The sequence below is a fragment of the Lissotriton helveticus genome, chromosome 2_1, assembly GCF_964261635.1.
Source record: "Lissotriton helveticus chromosome 2_1, aLisHel1.1, whole genome shotgun sequence".
NCBI lineage: Eukaryota > Metazoa > Chordata > Amphibia > Caudata > Salamandridae > Lissotriton > Lissotriton helveticus.
Genome location: NC_136059.1, coordinates 600,667,333 through 600,687,568, shown reverse-complemented (window position 1 = coordinate 600,687,568; position 20,236 = coordinate 600,667,333). Strand labels below are relative to the sequence as shown.

General features: G+C 47.2%; 1 protein-coding gene across 1 annotated transcript in view; it reads left to right on the top strand.

Annotated features, from left to right (window-relative positions):
- Positions 1-20,236, top strand: part of LOC144818172 (general transcription factor IIH subunit 2) — a 368,595-nt gene that overhangs the window by 307,040 nt on the left and 41,319 nt on the right. Inside the window, exon 14 of the mRNA XM_078675294.1 lies at positions 12,091-12,193. Coding sequence (XP_078531420.1) covers positions 12,091-12,193 — 103 coding nt within the window. The remainder of the gene's footprint in view (positions 1-12,090; positions 12,194-20,236) is intronic.

Genomic DNA, 20,236 nt, shown 5'->3' with positions numbered 1-20,236 from the left:
AAAAAGAGAGAAATTTTGCCCAATTAGGAAGGGCGACAAATAGGCAGATAAACATACAAAGAAGAAAGAAAAAACAACATAAAACTAGCAGACAACCAGTCTACTGCATATTTGAAGACCCTCTTTCCACTGCTGGATGGGTTCCCAAATTTGTCTCCCCAGCAATCTACCCTTTTTCCCTTTCCTTGCGTATATTCCCTTCTCCAGATTAAAGACAGCAAGCAGCCTGGCGAGCCACTGGTGTACCGTGGGGGGCGTGCCTTGTCTAACCATTCCTTAGCAATACACATTTGGAGAACCGACATGGCCATAAATAAAAAATTTCCCATGGGGCCCCTCATAATCTGCATTAACCCTGAGTATGATCCAAACTGGTAAAAGGGTAATTTTTATCCCCAGAGATCTATCAAGAAACAATTCAATTGCTCTATTAATTTATGCATCTGCGGGTAAGTAGCAAATATATGGATTATGTCTGCCTCCGAGGAGTCACAGCGCGGGCAAGTAATACCAGAGGTGCCCCCCCCCCCCACTGAGCTATTCTTGCAGGCGTATAGTATAGGGAGTATATCGTCTTATAATGCTGAGCCTGCAGTGGAGCTGAGCATAATATTGTCCGACCCATTTCTAGTGAATCCTGAAAACAATTCTGCTCAATGCCTAATTTCTCAACCCATTTTGTACCAAACTTCTCCAAGACATCGGGCATAGTGGCAACAAGTTATGAATAAAATCTAAGGATAGTACAGTCTCCCCCCCCCCTCGGATAACATCTAGAATTTTGTTATCACTAAACCCAGGTGGCCCGCCATGTGTGTTTATAAAACTCCGTACCTGCAAGTATTTAAAGAAACTCCTCCTATCAATGCGGAAAACGGCTTGTATTTCCATGAACTGAAGTACCCCATTAGGACCAGTGCTGTCACCTAGTTTCAGGATTCCCTGTCTCGCCCATTCAGCCATGACTCAGTCCACAAATATCTCCCCTAGAAGGGATGCATTCTTAAACATGCGAGTATATCTGTTAAATCTTCCCAGGCCAAACTTTTTCGAAAAGGCTCCCCATATTTTGTACGCCGCCTGCACCGTCTTGAACCTCGTCCTTTTATAATAACTAAACTCTGTGCAATTAAGAAAACAATTCCCAGCTTCTGCCCCCAGTACTGTCGCATATACCTTAGCAGAGCTATATCTAACTTTGGGATCTCTTTCAGCCCCCCTAGCAACCCCTGCATATACTGAAGTGCCACCACCCAGTAATACATTCTGAAATCCGTGGCACCCCATCCCCCTATGTCCCTGGGGAGGGTGATGTAACGAAGTTCCCTTCTTGTTTTACCGTGCGCCCATATGAACCTGTACAAAATTTGTTCTAATGTCAAAAACATTTAGCCTCAAAAAAGAGAGGGATCGCTCTGAACAAATTAAGAAATTTGGGCAAGATAATCATATTTATAACGTTTGTATGACCCACTAGTGACAGCTGAAGGTTATGAATCCTGTCAAGATCTCATTTTACTTTGGTAATCAATGGCACGATATTCTGATCTACTGTACTGTCCAGGTCTGCCGAGATACTAATCCCTAGATAAATGGCCGAGCTAACCACCCGATTATCCTCGCAAACTGCCCTAGTATTTTTGATTATCTGGGTTTTAGCCCTATTAAGTGCATACCCTGAAACCTGCCCAAATACTTGGGCTTCTGTAACAATCGCAACGTCATCTGCGTAGGCCATCGTTTTAAACTCCTGGCCCTGCATTATTACCGGGAGGATCCTCTTGTTATTTTCCAACCTACATAGAAGTGGGTCAATGTACAAAGCAAACAAAAGCGGTGAACATGGACACCCTTGCCTAGTCCCTCGCTTAATCTGCAGTGAGGCAGTGTATCCTTTATTAATTCTCACACGGGATCTCTATAAAGAGCCTGAATAGCTTTGATGTAACCTTCCCCTATGCCACTCCGCCTCATAACCATACAGAGGTAGTCCCAGGAGACACTATCGAATGCCTTCTCTGCATTGAGTAACAAAACGGCCATAGGGTCCCCTGAGACCTCTGCTGCATCAAAGAAGGTAAGGACCCGTCTTAAATGTTGTGTGGTGCCCTTTCCCGGTATGAAGCCGTGCTGCGTAGGACTAACCATGCCCTCGATCACCCTGGATAATCTCATAGCGAGGGTTTTAGAAAAAATCTTCGCATCAGCATTCATAGGCGTTATAGGCCTCTAAGATCCCGGTTCAGTTGGTGGCTTGCCCTTTTTCAGAATTATTATGATATCAGCCCCCCCCCCCCCCCCCCACCCCCCCCAGGAGCTTGGTATGGAGTCTCCCTGTTGTGCCTGCACAATTGTATCCTGTATATCCTTACTTAAAACCCCTTGGAAAACGTTTTAAAACTTGTCCGGGAGCTGATTCGGGCCTGCCGCCTTACCGAGGAAATATTATTTAGTGCCGCAGTCATCTCCTCAAGAGTTATAGGGAGATCAAGAGCTGCCTTTTCCTCCTCAGGGAGAACGGGGCTGAAATATCCTTTAAGTACTCCTGTATGGCCGCTACTTCACTTATCCAGTCTTTTTTTTTTTTTTTTTTTTTTAAAACCTTTATTGACATCAAAAGGAAAGACAAGTCGAGGCCTACAACCAAGCCGGCCGGCCGCCATGTGCAAAATAATCAGGAGTCACCAGGCAAATATCACATAATCAATCAGTACAAAGCAGAGGCCGTACAATCGTAGAAGGGGAGAGGAGATAAGAAACCAAAGGGCTAAAACACAGGAGTAAACCAGGCTTAATATTATAATATGGGGAGAAGGCATATGACAGGCTCACTTGCAATACGGAGGTATCCGGTATCCCAAACCAACCTCAACATTAATAAGGGGGCATGGGGGCAAATTATCGTGGGAACGATACAATGCATTCAAGAAATCAGGATGTGTGAGACACAATCAGCCCCTGAGCATTATCCTCGTAACATGCCCGCCACCCAAGACACTACCAAGCCAGAACAGAGGGAACGGAAAAACAATGCATCAAAACCAGCCCGTCATAGTAACCTCAGGGACACAGGAAGGGAAAAGGGGGGGAGGGGGGGGGGGGGGGGGGGAGGGACGAAGTGGGGAAGGGGAAGAGGAAGGGAAAGGAAAACGGAGAGAAGACTAAATAAAACAAGAAAAAAGAATAAAAAAATATGAAAAACGAAAGGAAGAGGACACGCCAACACAGGCCCCCCGTGGAGGGAAGACAGGAGACAAAAGGAGTAGCGGCCCAAGTGGGGGTATGGCGATCGGGGAGAAAGACAGCCGAAACATAACAGGAGGAATAACGACGCCACACCCCCCACCCGAGACACACCATAGGAGGTCGGGACAGACGCGGCCTCACGAAAAAGAGATACAAAAGGGCCATAGAACCAGAAGACAAACAAAAATAGAGCCCAACCCACCCATCCCACCCTGCACCCCTGTAGAAGGCTATGGCCCACCCTTCAAACAGCGTGCCTGTCGCCCTAAACCAGAACCCGAAATATAGCGAGAAGTAAGAAAGAAGAAAGAGACAAAAAGGCAACAAAAGCGGAAAAAAAGAAGACAGGAGGGAGGAGCAGAAGAACTATAATCCGAACGGGCGGCCGCAGCCCTCCGCCCAACCAGAGAAGCACAGTCAAAAACAGATCAGGACGACACCCCATCACGTGCCACAAAACATGAGGAAAAGGGGACCTCCCACCTTTCTACGAGTAGAAACAATTATGCTACTAAGTCGTATACCGGGAATCAAACAGAAGTCGTACCCTTCACCCCCAACCTTTTCGAACGATAAACCCCACCCACCACATGGCAATGTAAAACCACATACTAAATACGAAATCAGCATATAATCGAGTGGAATGGTGACTAGCATAGTTACGTGGGGGGTAGATAAATCCACAAGGGAGCAATAGTCAAAACAGAAAATATAGATGCATCAAAGATCGCAGCACGAACAATGAAAAACAGGAGTTCAGTTGCGCCACTGGAGCGGGCGATGTGGCCCCAATTATAGACACAGGCAAAGTCATCGAAGCAGGCACAGGAAGCAGTCCACCAATAGTTTCAGGCAACAATGTCAAACAGGGTCGCAGTACAGCATCCAGGTCCCCGGGGTCCGAACCTTGAGAAGCAGGGCTCCCCAAAGTCACCGACACACTACACGATCTTCGATCAGTGGCAGAGACACTCAAGTCAATCGAGGGGGGCGAGGCAATGAAGTCTTCGAAACAAGAGGGCGACGAGAAGAAACGGCCGCCCAAAATGGCGGCAGATCGTGGCGGACCCACCGAGACGCCCAGGGCCAGGGAAGCGTGTAGGGATCTCAGGGCTTCCAGGATATCTCTGACCGTCGGCTCACGTCCATCAGATCCGCTCCCCACACCAATAGGCAACACGGGCCCGCCGCCACAGGGTGATTCTCGTTGCAGAGGGTCGGCCGCCATTTCGTGAATCAGCCCAATCGCCACTCACCAAGACCCCCGGAAATAACAGTTCGCAAATGTAGGACTTTACAAGCTCCGGGGGTCCCCGCAAGGGCGGCCTCGATGCCAAAAGGATATCCGCCCCAAACGGGTCTCCGCCAGCACCAGCACCGGTGCCCCAAACAAGCGGAGTCCGGGCCCCGAGGACCAGGGCCGACGGACAAAGCAGCGGCGGGGAGAGACCCCTTCACAGAATCAGGTCCCCAGGCCTCTCATCCACGTCGGCCGCGCGGCCACCAGGGCAGGCCCGGGTCAGGATCGCCGGGATCTTCGCACATCGGTTCCCAACACTGGTTCTCGCTCTCGGCCGGGGCCGAGAGCCGTCGGATCCCACCGGTCAGGTCCCGGTCCAAGTCTCGCAGAGGCCCCGATCTCTCAGAGGCCACAACTCCGGAGCACTGCACACCGAGACCCCGGGGTCGGATGGTAAGTACAAACAAGCCGTTATGTTACCAATGCCCCAAAAATGTGTCGTCCTCGCACAGGATAAAAGACAGGATAAGCAATCAGGACGGAGGGCTGCGGGAGCCGAGCTAAAGGGCGACCATTACGGCCGCGAGCTAGGCTCCTCCCACTTATCCAGTCTTGATTATATAATCTTGCATAAGAGTCTAAAAACCTCTCGTATTGGCCCGGAATCTGTTACTATATCTCCTTTATCATCTACAACCTCTTTTATTTCCCCTGCCCACATTTCCTGCCTTGTGCAAATTGTTAAGATGTGTCTTACCCTCTCACTTAATTCGTAGCACCTTTCCTTCTTAACCATATAGGTAGCTGCCGTTTTACTCGCGATGCTCTCTATTACCTCAGCTTTACCAGCTACAATTTCCAGCAGGATTGGCTCCAGAGGTGCCTTCTGCTGTACTACTACATTTAACTATTCCTCTGCCTCTGTCAGTTTTAATAAGTTTTTCCACTCTTCCCTTTTCCTGTTTTTGCTTATATAATGTGTAGCTCAATGTCTCACCTCATACCCCTGTTTTGAATACATCCCATGCAATGGCCGAGGAGGTGCTTTCTCTGTTAAATCTCCCAATACTCTCTAATCCACTCATTCATATGTTTATTATATTCCTCATCCTTTAGTAGTGCCTTTTCAAAAGTCCGATTGTTTTCCCACTTAGCGGCCCTCCTAAGTTTAAGACTAATTACTAGGGGGTTATGATCAGAGATTATCCGCGGGTGTTTTTCCATCAGAGTTCTTGCAGTTAAGGAGTTTGACACTAAGAAATAATCCAGTCTCACAGAGATCTTGTGTGGTGCTGAATAAAATGTACTGCCGGTACCCACCGGATTCAACCGTGCCCACAGATCCGTTAGTGAGTTATTGTGTGGCAGGTCAACTATCGCGCGGCATGTCTTTTTTTTACGACCAGTATACCTGGCCAGCCTCGGTCCCCAAACCAGTGAGCCCATTGATGTTGAAGTCCCCACAGCAAATGATAGGTTCTGGCCATAGGGCTAATTCAGAGTCTAGGAATTCGAAAATATCTGGGTCGTCTTCTGTTGAGCCATATACTGATGCTATCGTAAATGTTTCCCCTTTAATTGTACATTCAAGAAGGACCCACCTCCCCCACTGATCCTCCCTTTTTCTTTTGACTATTATATCCCTTACTTTGGCTAGTTTGGCCACACCCGAGTCTTTGAGCCTTGTTTAGTATGTGCTAAGCAAGAGAAACCCAATTGTTCCAGAAGATATCCCTTCGTCCCTTCTATGTGTGCCTCCTGTAGAAAAAACAAGATCTAGCCTTATTGACCTCAGGTGTGCAGCCACCTGCTGCCTTTTGGTGCAGTCATTAAGCCCACAAACATTAATTGAGGCAATCTGCGTACTCATTAGAAAACGTCATAGAGCTGTCCTGTCTTTCCTGCTAGTATATTAAAAGAACTTTAAAAGTGTGCTGAGCTGTGCTGTGTGTGCTGCGTGTACCTCCCCCCATCTCTCTTCCCCCACCAGGAGAACCAACCCCCAAAGCCCCCCCCCTACTGGCAAATAGGTCAGTAATGACCTATGAGTGGCCTCTTAGATTGCAGCTGTCACATCCTTCTCCCTCCCCAATGCCAACCAATACCTCATTGTGTGGACCCCTGTTCAAAAAAGCTGTGCCTTGTCTAGCGTGTTTTACCCGCCCTCTACCCCATTAATTCCTCCATATATTGTTGTGCTTTAACCTCTGAGAAAAACATTTTAATCTGCCCCCTTGTGACCACCTTGAGTTAAGCGGGGTAAAGCAGGTATGCCTCTGAGCCTAAGGCCTGGAAGGAAGCTATTAACTGCCTTACCCTGCATCTTCTTTCGACAGTAGCGTGGCAGAAGTCGGGTCTGGCAAAGAATGTGACATCTTTAAATGAGCGCTTAAACTCCGGCTTCGCTTGTCAATAATTTCTTGCCTCAGCAGATAATTACCCACATAGACCAAGATTGCCCTGGGCATGCCCTCCTGACCCTCCCTGTGCCCTTTCCTTAATGTTAAGAGGAACCGATGCACTCTCTGTATTTCATTCTCCCAGTGCCAGGATGGTGACTAGGGGAAGGCGCCCTTCAATAAGTTAACAACAAATAACCTGGCATACTGCCCTTCCGTCCCCTTGTGTTTCAAAAAATTGCTGATAAATGTAAAAAAGAAAAATAAACTTGTTTGGAAAATTAAATCCAGTGGTCACACGGTACAGATTGACTGTGTGTCTGGTGAATTGTTTCACGAATAATCCTGTCCAGCCACCCTGTTCTGTTTTTCCTATTGTTGAGATCCGGGTTGGTCAGATGTAGGATCCAATACCTTTACTGTTTCACACTTCCGTCCCCTTAGCCACCCCCAAAAGTCTTATGTTGTTCCGCCAATGCCGGTTCTCAAAATCCTCCAGCTTCCACTGAACATCCTCCGACATCTTTTCTTGTGCTTGTTTAAAAGCCTGCCAACTGCCAAGATCGTCCTCCAGCTTTCCTGTCCTTTTTTCCACATGAGTCACTATGTCCGCCACCTCTTCATATAGTTTATTCATTTCCTCAGTGAGCCTTGTATCTTTTTTGTTGCCTGTCTAGCCCTACGGCTCTCAATCCTTGCCTCACCCTGCATCTTTTTTTATGTACTAAACAGTAACTCAAGTGAGGCAGGCTGGGGCTGAGGAGGGGTTGCTAGAGGCATGCTCCCCTCCTTGGCTAGATGGATTGCCACAATCCTGATACATTTGCGAGGTGGCTGAGTAGTCCCACATCAGTTTTTTAGCAGGGTCCGAGGAACTCCCGGGTGAATTAGTTCTTATTTTGGATCTGCGTTTCTTCTGCGTGCTTTCATTGCTGCAGAGCTACTCCCCGAGTCTGTATCTTCGACAGAGCTCCCTTCGCTAGATATAGCAGACTCTGAGTCCTCATTCACAGAAAAGAACCGGTCCCCATCAGGTGTGCCAGCCCCCTCTCTCCCCTGGCCCACTTGCTGGTGAGATCATCCTGATATGCCAAGAGGGAATTGCTTCCCCAAGTACTCACAGTTTTGCTTGGGGCTTGTTTTTTAGCTCCCACCAAAGCTTGAGCCTTTAATTCAATATTACTGCCCTTAATAGATCCGGCAGGATCTCCATTACTGTCAGCGTGAACCTTCTGGCTGCCTCCATCCGCTCCCATAGTAGCGAATTCAGTGCCTGCATTCCCGCTCTCCTGATCGCCGCCGGGCGGAGTCTGCACCACTGTCACCAGGCTTTGCTTAGCGACCTGACTTCCAGCGTCCTCGAGGACGGCGCCGCTTCCGCCTTTCCCCTTCTCCGCGCCGATGTCTGATCTCTGGCCCCTTGATGGCAAAGGCTTCGGTTATGGTAGGCTGGTGCAATATGGATTCTCTGTCCATGCAGCTCTCCTTTGGGGGTCTCTGTATTGAATTGTTTCGAGCGTTATCCACAGCCGCAGCATTGCTCGCACACTCACGCTGATCCCCAGGGTTCTTTATCGTAGCTCTCAGGACTGTGCCTGAAGAGCGTGTCACGGTGCTTGGAGCTGGTATGCCCTTGCCTGTATCTTTCTCCTTAAGGTTCCCCGGCTCTTTTTGCTCCTTAACCTGCTTCGGAGCGTGTGGAGGCATTCTGTGCGCCGCTCTTCCGATCAGAGCAGCAATCCTTGTTAACCCGATTTTAATATTTATACTAAAAAAGGCCGTCGGGTACCCTGCCAATCGTGCAGTCTTGAGATCCTTGTATATAGCAGCAGCTAGATGCCCAAGCCGGCAGGGATCCACCACATCGTTCTCAGACCGTCATCCTATGTTGGGGAGGGAGAAGGAAAGATTGCGACTTTGCGCTTCAAGTATTCCTGTCCCAACATTTTGATCTTGTGTCTACATCTAAACCTGTGTATGTCTGACCTGTCTTTATCTTGGATAAAGTATTTTATTCTGTTCATCCACATCGGTCAATTCAGCACATATCTAATACCCCTCACTGAGATTAATCTTTCACATTGAATTGAATTCAAGACGTATATGGATAACACTCAGCTACACATCAGTCTAAAGGATAATCTAAATAGCTATATTAAGATTTATCTTGCATCCAAGATGTCCAAGAAGGAATGAAATCAAACATTTGGTGCTCAATGGATCCATGGATGAAATACTACTAAAGGCCTTCAAGTGAATGAATTTCTTCTTTCACCTGATTGTCACTTGGGCAAGTTCCTTGTAGAAGAACTACAGTGAGAAATGTACGACTGTTTTTGTAGCATTCTCTTCTTTTCACAAAATGGGTGTTAATTAAAAACATCTGCTTCCAGTTTACATGGTCAAAGAAGTAGCTACCTTCCAACCCTTTGAAGGCAGGAAATTGCTCATCTGGTCCATTACAATGCATACTAAATAAATGCATAAACCAGTGCTATCATATAACTGGACATTTAGTATCATTTATTAATCAACAATATGATAACTGGTCACACCGTTTCTCCATTGCCTGCCCACCAAAATAATTTTTAAAGTTCTCTGAATCTTGCATGGAGCATTCTCAGAGACCAGGCTTAATTATTTTCTGGGCAGAGTGCGGAAATATGCTACAGAAATTGCAAAGATTAACAAACCAATCTCTGTCAAAATCTCCACCTAACAGGTTTAGATACGGCAGTTGCTTCCTTAGCCCCCAAGGGCGTTCATATGAGCTACCAGAACCTTAAATGACTTTTAAAGCCTTCAAGAAGAAACTGAAGACTTCTACATAGTATTACAACAATTGAATACCAACGAATGTCATCAATATACATACAACTCTGCAGGTTTTTGTCTTTGGTCTTGCCCCCTCACCCCAAACCCCTACTCATTATGAAACAATGTATTTATTATCCTTATTGTAACCTAGTTCCTGCTAGGCACATATAATATTGTTTATATTTATGCCGCTAATGTTCATTTTGAGTTGTATGAATGTAATCATCTGTTTAAAATATTTTTTTCCTCATGTTGCAGAGAGAAGTAGTCATAACATAGTAGTAGCACTAATGAAAAACCAAATTAAATACAATCAATATTATATATCAACAGGATGCATAGTTAATGCAATGTGTCTGCTGCTCATAAAGGAATCTGAGGCCGCAGTCGGTGAACTAAAATAAATATGGTTATTCCCTTCGGGCTTTCTCTGCTATGGTTTCCCAATATGGTGAGGTGCGTTTGTTAATGTAATTTAGACCGATGTTGCGTCCTTACTCCTGGCATCATCAGTCTATTTAATAATGCCACCCGTGCTCATAAGCTTGGGTCTGTCTGTGAGCTCTATGCTTACTCTTCTCTTCACCAAGGCTGTTATTCGTCTAGGTAATGCTAGTCATTGGCTTTCTTCTAATGCAGGGATCAATCTTTGCCAGGCTTCCTGTGCTAAGGTGATTCCTCACTTCTAACTTTAAATGCATCAACAAAAAAACATTGGATGTCTATTTCCAGATAAATATTGCTAGATCTGGATTGGTGATTTTAAGTAGAATACCTTATGGAAGATGGTTTCTTCCTCTTCCCCACTGCAGGAGGAGTTGCTAAAATAGATTATTTCAAATGCACCAGGGAAGCCACATCCGGCTCAACAAAAATGCACAACCCGAAAGACAATGCCCCTCTGCATTCTAGAATTTACAGTGGTTTACCTGGAGTCGAAGGCATTCTTATTCCCGTGGGTTGGAAATGTTGTGTTCCACCTGTGCCAACGCAACAAAGTTTTACAATACCGATGTGGGACAAATAGTCCTCCCAACAGTTCATGCTATCAGTGAAAATTGAATTGTATACATTGGTCATGGACATCCTTCCCTGTCGCAATAGTCCCAGAGAAGAGGTACACATGCACAACAAGGCGGGTACCCCTCTTCTCTGCCAGTGGGGTCATCCAACAAAAAGCCATTTTCTTATCTAAGAACTACACTAATTGCCCATTGTTTGCCTTTTGGATTGGCTGAAGCCTCTATTGGATTTTCTTTCCGATCAATGGGGCCTTCCCTTCCGTGCCTAAGGTTCTTCAAATTTCTGCTAAATAGCTTAATGCAAGGGGGCGGTATCTTTGGAGTAGAAGGCAGCCTTGAGGATAAATCCATTCAATCTCTATTCATTCAATCTCTATTGGGGTTGGATATCTAGCACCTCAGTTTCACAGCTCAATAGTAGGTCTTCATTTCCCGTTATTGAACCTATTCCTAAAACCAAACCAGGGACCATTTAATTATGTTTTTGATACATAATACAATAGATGTACAATCATATTAATGTAGGATTATGGAACTTTACTAGGGAAAATCAAAAATATCCATCAAGAGCAGTACTGTAATGTCAGTGCTAGATTTAGCCTTGTAAGTTGAAAGGCAAACAGAGTATTGAAGCATAACAAGTTTTGTATCTTGTGATAAAGATTGTAAAAATACATTTATGATTGGACATCCATATTAACTTTTTTGATTTAGACATACTATTACATTCTATCAACAACATAGGTAACTACTACATTCATCGTCATTGAATTAAATGTATGTTCATTTTCGCACTTACCTGTTTCACAGCATATACTTTGGTCTTTTTCTCCTTCAGCTTACACAATTAATCATTTGTCATTAATTTAATCAGTTCATAGCGTTTTTTAATATCTGGTATTCCAGGTGCTAAAGTCTTATGGCATACGGTGTCCAAGACGCCGGTCCTTTCACAAATTATTTCCAAACCCTTAAACACCCATCAGTTATTCATGTTTATGCAATTCACGAGTTTATCACTTCTGCCCATTTCTAGACTTTGCTCTGTCATGGCTCCTTCCTTTGCTTGTGGCGATACCCAAGACGTTGTGTATTCATTTTTTGAACTTGCACCTGTCCATTTCTGTTTTCATTGTCATGTCAGTCTGTTGTGGAACGTGAAACTGACAGAGCGTTTTATAAAGCATGCAAAACTGCTTAATTGCCTCTGGATCTACACAATATAGTGACGCGCATGTTTGTGTAATAGGATCCACATGCATACGCTAGTCTGTTGTGTTTTCTGTCCACGTCCCCTAAACTGCATTTAATGGAGTGTTTTTTTAAATGATGATTGCTAAATAATGAAATGTTTCTCCCATTTTAGGCCTCACATTGGTTTCTGCTCCCCACTTGGCGCGATCATATCACCATCTATTTCCGCTAGATCCCTTTCAAGAAATTGCTCTGGAAGAATATCAAGGAGAACGGTATGACTATAGCCTGCCGAATGCAGTTTCTGTTTTTAGAAACTATATGCTTGCATGAAATTGATTATTTTCATAGTAGTGTTACTTGTGTTGTAAACCAAGCTTTATCATCCATTTAGTAGATTAACGCTTTGTGGTGGGACAGGATTTTGGAGTTTAACAATAATTGTGGGGACCCGTCCGCCCTATTTTGGAAACCTTTTCTTTGGTATTGAATAATTTATTCAGTTGGTGTTGTAGGGTCGCCAAAGCTGGGGAGAGGTGATGCCATCTCTAAAAGGTTCATCAGTATACCGAAGTTAATTTCTTGCCTTCATAGTCTGCAGTCCCAGCTTACCAACTGGGTAGTATTAAACAAAAACCTTTTGTTCTGACAAATTTAGGAATTTTAAGAATTTCAGTTACATTTATTTGAAGGAAACCTTGAACTTATCCATTATACTAACTCACTCATTTGCAACATTCACTCTGATGTTATGTGCAAGGAAGTTACTGATGATCTTCATAAGGGTTTGCTAATAAATGCTTTACACAAACTATGTGTAGGAGGCTATACAGGGGAATCCAACGGCGGACTTAAACATCTGCACCTGATGTTAGTTTCATAAGTATCAAGTTCTGCACCCTAACTCCCCAGCACCAGCCGTTGTATGGTGTATGTGTGTTCCAGATCCTTGAATAATGAAGCAAGTGGGGGTACGCCAGGTAATGAAGTCCAAACACTGTTGTAGTTTCAAAACCTTTGTTTCAACATACTCTTTTTTTCCTCAATAGCACATACAGCTCAGCCAACGCGTTTTGTTCCCACAAGAGGAACTTCATCAGGGCTTAAATAACAGTAATATCTAATTTCTTAAGCCTCGATATCCAGTGTAGTTTCTCCAGTTTATTGCGCTGGATGCAGTGGGAATTCCCAGGGCATGATCATGCTCGTATACGATAACCCTCTCAATGAACCTTTTCCTTTTGCATGCGTGGCGCTAAAAGGAAAAGGTTTGTGTGACAGTGACCTTGTCGCTGCAGCTGTGAGGACCAGGCAACACTGAGGAAGACTTGCATGAGTAGTCCCACATCAGAGGTCGAGAACCAGGGGGTCGGTGTCTGGCGAGAGCACCAACAAACCTTGGCAGCTGCTACAGGTTTGGAAAGCTAAACAGAAGGAACAACATTTGGACCAGCAAGCTCCAAGGTACTCAACACAAGCAGGAGAATCCAAGCATAACCCGAACAAGCAGGGGAGCCCACTAAAGCAGGAGAAGACCCTCGAGAGGAGCCACAGACCTTGGGCATCGGAGTTGCAAGAGGACCTCTAGCAGATCACCAAAGATTAAGGCCCACAGTATAGAAGATGCGGTAAGGAACTAAATCTTGGTGGAAGAGATGCTAGACCTTATTCAAGCCTGAAGATCCTCGGAGTACAGAGCCAACAAGCCTTGACAACGGCAAGTCAACGTGGTGCACAGGGGTTCGGTCCCAGCGGTTCCGACTATGGATACTGGCCTTAAAATTGCAGAGGATAGATCAGGCCTCGAGGGAGTTGCAGAACCATCACCTGTGTTGCTGAGCAATTCGAAGTGCGTGGGATGCAAGGAGCAGCAGACCTGTCAGCTTCATTGCGGTGCCTGCAGATGCAGGAGAGTGACTCCTTCACTCCAAGGGAGATTACTTTTGGTGTCCTTGATGCCCACAGGACTATTGAAGATTCTGGATGAAGCATAGACACAGACGACTAAGATGTGCAGAACAGCTTGACCAGGCACAGCAGGAGTATTCCGTGAGGCAGTCTGTGTTCCGGGCAATGTCCATCGAAGGCCAGGTGTCTAGACGGTCTAAGAGTGACGTGGTTTCAGGCTTGATCTTGTCCTATCATGAATCTGAGGACCCACCCACAGGTAAGCCTTTTTATACCCAAGGAAAGGGGTTAGTACGACTCAGGGGTCCCTCCCAGAGGAGGGTCTAGACAGAGGGGAGTATACTTTGTCCAGTTTTGTGCCACAGCTGGAACTAATGGCTCCCTGAACTGGCTCAAACCGGAGTATGCAAGCAGGGCACCAGATGTAAAATCACCCCCACCCCAGCCCAATACACCAAGTCCTCTCTTGGAGGTGGTCACCCCTCCCTGTGACAGGAAACATATTGTTCTACGTTCCCTTGCTCGAGCTCAGCTCAGCAGCACGAGGGCAGAATTGTGTCTGGGGTAAGCAGCAGCACTAGCTTGCTGGCAGACCCTGGAAGGCTGTTGCCAGGTGTACTGGGGACTTTGCAGACGAAAGCCCCAGTGCATGGAATCATACCTCCAACACTAGTAACTGTGTTGGGGCATGATTCCAACATGTTTGATACCATACATTCCCAGGTTCGGCCCAGCCAGTATATGTAAATGTAAATGTAGTTGAGCTTATATAGCGCACAGCTACCCACAGTGGGTGTCCCGGCGCTTGCTTAGGGAACCCTTCCTGGTATTCCCCTGTGAGATAGCAGGGTATCCACAAGGTGAAAGTCAGGCATCCCGCTGCGAGGGGCCGTTGTGGAGATTAAGCAAGCTATTGCCCAGAGTCGCAGAGTGTGAACCCGTGAGTCGAGGAGGCACCGGGGCGAGAATTATCGAGTCCGTGGAATTTTTAGCCCAAGACCCCGCCGAGGCGGGGAATTGAACCCTGGTCCAGGACCGATCTCAGCTTCCGGGTCTGCTGCCTCTAACCCCTGAGCCACACTTCTCCACTGGTATATAGTTAGCCATTGCGTAATGGTCACTCTATGTATCAAAACAGCTGACCACACTTACAAAGCCTGGATAATTGACTCCGGGGTTCGTAGGGGATTCCTGCTCATTCAGGGGCACCCACACACTAATAATCCAGCACTGTGCCTTCAGAATTTAAAGGCCTGCCTTAGGAGTGAAGTATAGGTTTTAAGTGTAGTGACCTCAGATATAAGGAAACTTATATCTGTTTTAAGTGGTGCTAGCACCAGCTTACTCAGGCTGCAATTGCAGGCATGTAGTTACAGTTTGAGTGGTCTCTCATGAGTGGCATAATACATTCTGCAGCCCATGGGGGACCTCTGGTGTACCTATGCCATGTGTACCTCAGTACCATATACTAGGGACTTGTATTCATACACCAGTAGCCAATTGTGGATGTACAGAAGTACTTAGCATGTCAAATTTATTGAAGAAGCACAATGACTAGGGTGCTGATTAGCAGAATCCCAGACAGACTAGTCAAAAACATACTGTCACCAGCAAAAAGTGGGGGTAACCATGAAAGCAGATCCTACTTTCCTAAACTATGCTACTTTAAAACAACAAGGTTTTATGTTAAAGAGGCAGTGGAACATGGTGCCCTCAACAGATAACTCAAAAGAGATCAAAGGTGCAATGTAAGAGCTAAGAAAGCGATTATTAATTATTGTTTTGTGAAATCTTATCCTCCTGAGAAAATGTTACATAATATGTACAAGTTCTTACTCTAAATGTGTTGCGTTTGTTTTAAAACTGTGGCGTTGCCCTATGTGAATTTATTGTACAATTTAATGTTATCATCATGTGAGTGGAGTCTGTAAAGGTATTGAATGATGATACAAAGTAAACATTAAATTTAGTTGTGAATATGGGTGATCCCTGTGACAACCTGAATGGGGGGAAACTTTGTGGAACAAGTACAGAGATGCTGGTACCAAAAAGACTAAAACATTTGTTGGGGTTTTCATCCACTTAGGACAAAAGAGAGTTGGATGATCCACCGTGTCCAAAGCTAGTGGGAGGAGTTGAGATACGTTTATCTGTGAAGAGTCATTGTGAGGCAGGTAGAGCTTGTGGAGACTGTAGCTCTTTGCTGTTTCACCTAGAAGCCACAGGTGCAAACGAGGACACAGTTTAAACTCTGCCTCCACCATGCAGAGAGTGTACTCAAAGTGGGAGGTTAAGTCTTTGGGCCGCACAGATCTGTAATGTTAGATAATTAGGAGGTTCTGCTATCCATTGTAGATGCTAGACATATGAGATGTAGGTTCACCTGAAAAACCACCAGAGTTTACACCTAGGTGGGTATACACACATCATGGGACATGGTGCATACCTAAAAAAAAACACCAAACATTTACAAATATATATTAATTGGTGACAAGTGATATGTGTGAATCCCTTGGAAGATTCAGCCTCCCTTAAAACCGCAGTGAGAACCGTGTGCATGCAGGAGAGATTGGTTCCATTTGTGGACAGTATTGCTTCCTAATACCGCCCAGAGTTCTATGATGGTTATCACCATCAATTTGTAAAGTGCATACACTTTTCAAATGGACATCCGTGCACTAAAGATAAAGAGTCTGAGATGTTGATAATAGAGGCAAGGAGCTAGAAGACAAAGGTTTTAATTACATTTCCTCATTTGAAAGACATAATGTAGAGGCTCATGAAAGTTCTTAAACCAGATTCACACGCACAAAAGGAACAACCTCTCTCTTGGTGCAACCTATGAAAGACGCATCTTTCTAAAAACTCACCAGATATGACAGAGTCTATAATGTCCTCTTAAGAGAGAAGGGTGTCGCCCAAGGAAGATGCAGCTTCCAACTAGTGAACCATTAAAGATTAAAGGTCTGTGATGTCCACTGAGGAGGTGTGACCCCTGGGAAATGTAGCATCCTTAACCATAGACCCTGTTGGGCCCACTTGAGAAGTATAATGCAGATTGGTCCATCCAGGAGCGAGGGAAGGGAACCGCAAAGCGTTTCCAACTAGAAAACCTCCCTAGATTAGACATTTGTGAGGTCCAATTAAGAGCTGAAACCTGTAGAAGATGAGGCTTCCTCTAAAAAGAAACTAATTATGAACACTATAGGGTTTACCTAGGAAGTGCAACAAGGAGATAGAGCCTAACAACCTAAGGTCACATATAGCTTTGAACCACAAAACTGCTTCTGATTAGAGACTGAGATGCAATTAAAGTGGAAGTAGAAGACATTAGAATTCCCAGCTTCATGACATTAATCAACTGAATACAAATATTGAGCTCACCCACTGCGGGTTAAGAGAGTGGATTACGGTGTGGGCTCGGAAGCAGCAAGTGGACTGTACCAGGTCTTAGAAGGCCAAAACATGGACGTTGCCTTATTATCTCCATTCTTCACCTTAAGTCGGAGAGTGTTGAATGGACAGCACATGTTGTCAATTGTATCACTTGTAGGTGTGGACTGGAAGAGGTGAGCAAAATGGGTCCATTTTTTTACCCCGGAAATTTCATGGCTGTTGTAATAGATACTCCTGCGGTTAGCTGTGGGATATAAAAGAAAGGACACATCTATGAGGGTAAGTAGTTCTGTAGTAGGGGATCTCTGTGTATAGTCATAATCTAGTGAATAGTCCCGCCCATGTGCGTGGACCCCGGCAATCAAAAATAATCTCTTAAGTTGTCAAAAAATTGCAGAACTGCAAAGAGAAAATGTAAAGACAAATAATGCAGCCTATATCCACAGGCTACACTGTCCAGTACTTCAACTAGAAATTCCACCAAAAATCCACAAACAGCAAAGACTGTCCAGATTTCCCATGCTTTTACTGCAAAAAAAACCCTCAGAAATGATAGAGAGGAAGGCCTGGACAGACAAGCCCCATAGGCTGCCATTATGTGGTTTAAACAGGATACTGTGCCTTTAAGGAAACCTTCTAGAACCTTCTCCCAGTATCCCAGAATGCATAGCAGGTCCCACTGACTTCAGTTCTTTTTTCCGGCTCCTGCTTACAGGACCCTGGCATTGAGCTCTCCCTTGTTTCAAGGATTTATTGCATGTTTTGGCACTTTTGTATTCTAAAAGTGTTGCAGTTTACTCTCTTGGTTTTCTCTTCTCTTCTGTGTGCTGCTTCAGGTGTTTTAGGGCTCTAAAATGCCTGGACTCTTTGTGAAGTGTCCAGCATGTGAGAGGAAGAAGGCCAGAGGTGATCCACATGAGATCTGCATCATCTGCCTCCCTGAAGATCATGTCCCTGAGGAGTGTGTCATCTGCCAGCAGTTTACAACTCGCACTCTGAAGGAAAGGGCGAAGATCAGGCTGTCTGGCCTTGAGGAGAGGCGCCTGCAGGCTGCAGGTGGGTCTGGGCAGTCAGGGAGGGTTCCCTCTGCCTCTGCTGAGGCCTCTGGGGGGCTCCCCAGAGGCAGGAAGCCCAGCAAGCGATCCAGGTCTCCGTCGACGTCGATTGCGTCGACGACGACGTCGAGAGGGATGACGGCGGTGTGCTCCCCTTGTCTCCGGGTCGAGACATCGGGACGACTCGACGTCGAAGCCACCGCGGACAAAGCCGCCGTCGACGTCGTCTTCGTCGTCGACGTCGAGGGCTTCATACCGACGTCATGGACGGAGCAGGCATCGGCGCTCGCCGTCGAGGCGACACCGCCGGTCGACGTCGAGGGGATCCTCGACGTCGAGAGCATCCAGACGACGGCGGCGACGCTCGTCGTCGAGGGAGGACCGTTCGACGTCGCGGAGGCATGCGACGTCGCGGAGGAAGAGGTCGGCGTCGAGGGGTCGGCGTTCGACGTCGAGGGATCGGCGTTCGACGCCGAGGAAGAAGAGGTCGACGTCGCGGAGGCGGTGTTCGACGCCGGAGTCAAGGAAACGTCCTTCGACTCCGGAAAAGCGACGCTCGACGTCGAGCAGACGGAGGTCGACGTCTGGGAGTCGGTCAGGATCTCCAAAGCGTCGCAAGAGGGATTCTAGTCCCAGGAGTCACACTGCTTCCAGTGGGGGACGCAAGAGGAAGCGGTCTCCGGCTGAAGGGGCGGGCTCTCAGCCCTCTTCGCCTAAAGGATCACAGGGCATGGTGTACTCTGCGGTGTACACTCCTTCTCGGCCTCGGTCGACGCATACACCTGTTCCTAAGGCAGTCACTCCTCCTTATCTGCCTGAAGAGGATCCTCCGACACTGCCTCCACTTCCAGCGGACGACCCGCCGCCACCGGTCCCTCCGCGTGGGCCGGCACCGCAGCCGAAGGTTCCTCCGCCGAGGTCCACTTCGCTGCCGTTTTTGCCTGTACCTCCTAAGGGGACCCCTAAACCTGCACCCAAGGAGGCTCCGAGGGGGACCCCACCACGGAAACCGGTGGGGAGGCCACGGACTGGCAGGTCTCGCTCTCGCTCTCGCTCTGGGAGGCGGGACAGGTCGCGACACAGATCATCCACGCGGTCGAGACGCCGCCATAGGAGGCGCGAGTCTCGCTCCCGCACGGGATCCTCTGGTTCCAGGGAGCGTTCTCCTACCCTGTCAGGATCACCGGATACGAGGGTGTCCCCAATTGATGACCTGGTGGCGTTCCAGGATGTCCTCTTGAGGGGCGCTGCGAAGCTGGGCATACCCCTGACGGTGCCCACGCCGAAGACGTCAGTGATCTTTGAGACATTGCACCAAAAACACTCGTCTCGCCCTCTCCTGCCTCTGGTACCGGGCCTGGAGGAACCAGCTATGGATCTTTTCCTCACCCCAGCGGTGGCAAAGGCGGCGCCATCTCGGTTGCTGAGGAAGTACCGGGCCCCGGATTCGGATCCGGCTTTTCTGAGAGCGGAACCCCCTCCGGACTCCGTCATTGTGACGGCGGCACGCAAACAACATGCCTCCGCTCCGTCATCCACGGTCCCCCCGGATAAGGAGTCCAGGTGGATGGATTCGGCAGGGAGAAAGGTCTGTGGAACAGCCGCCACCTCCCTGAAGGCTGCGAGTGCCACGGCGCTGTTGGGTCGGTACGCCCGCGCCCTCTGGGACTCCCTTGAGCGTTTTGCGGAGCACTTGCCGCGTGAACAGCGTGAGGATTTTCAGGAAGTGCTGAGTGAAGGGATGCTGGTGGCCAACCAGATCATCAGTGCGGCAGCGGACTCTTCCCTGTTGGCTCTTTTTGGGCAGCATGCGGACGACGAGATGGCCCGCATGAAAGCGGAGGCCGAGACGCTCACGGCGGTGGGCCTCGAGAAGCCTAAGGAGACGAAGAAGCCGTACCGCCCTTTCCAACGGCGGTCCGGTGGACAAGGCCGTGGACGTGGCCAGGCTTCGGGACA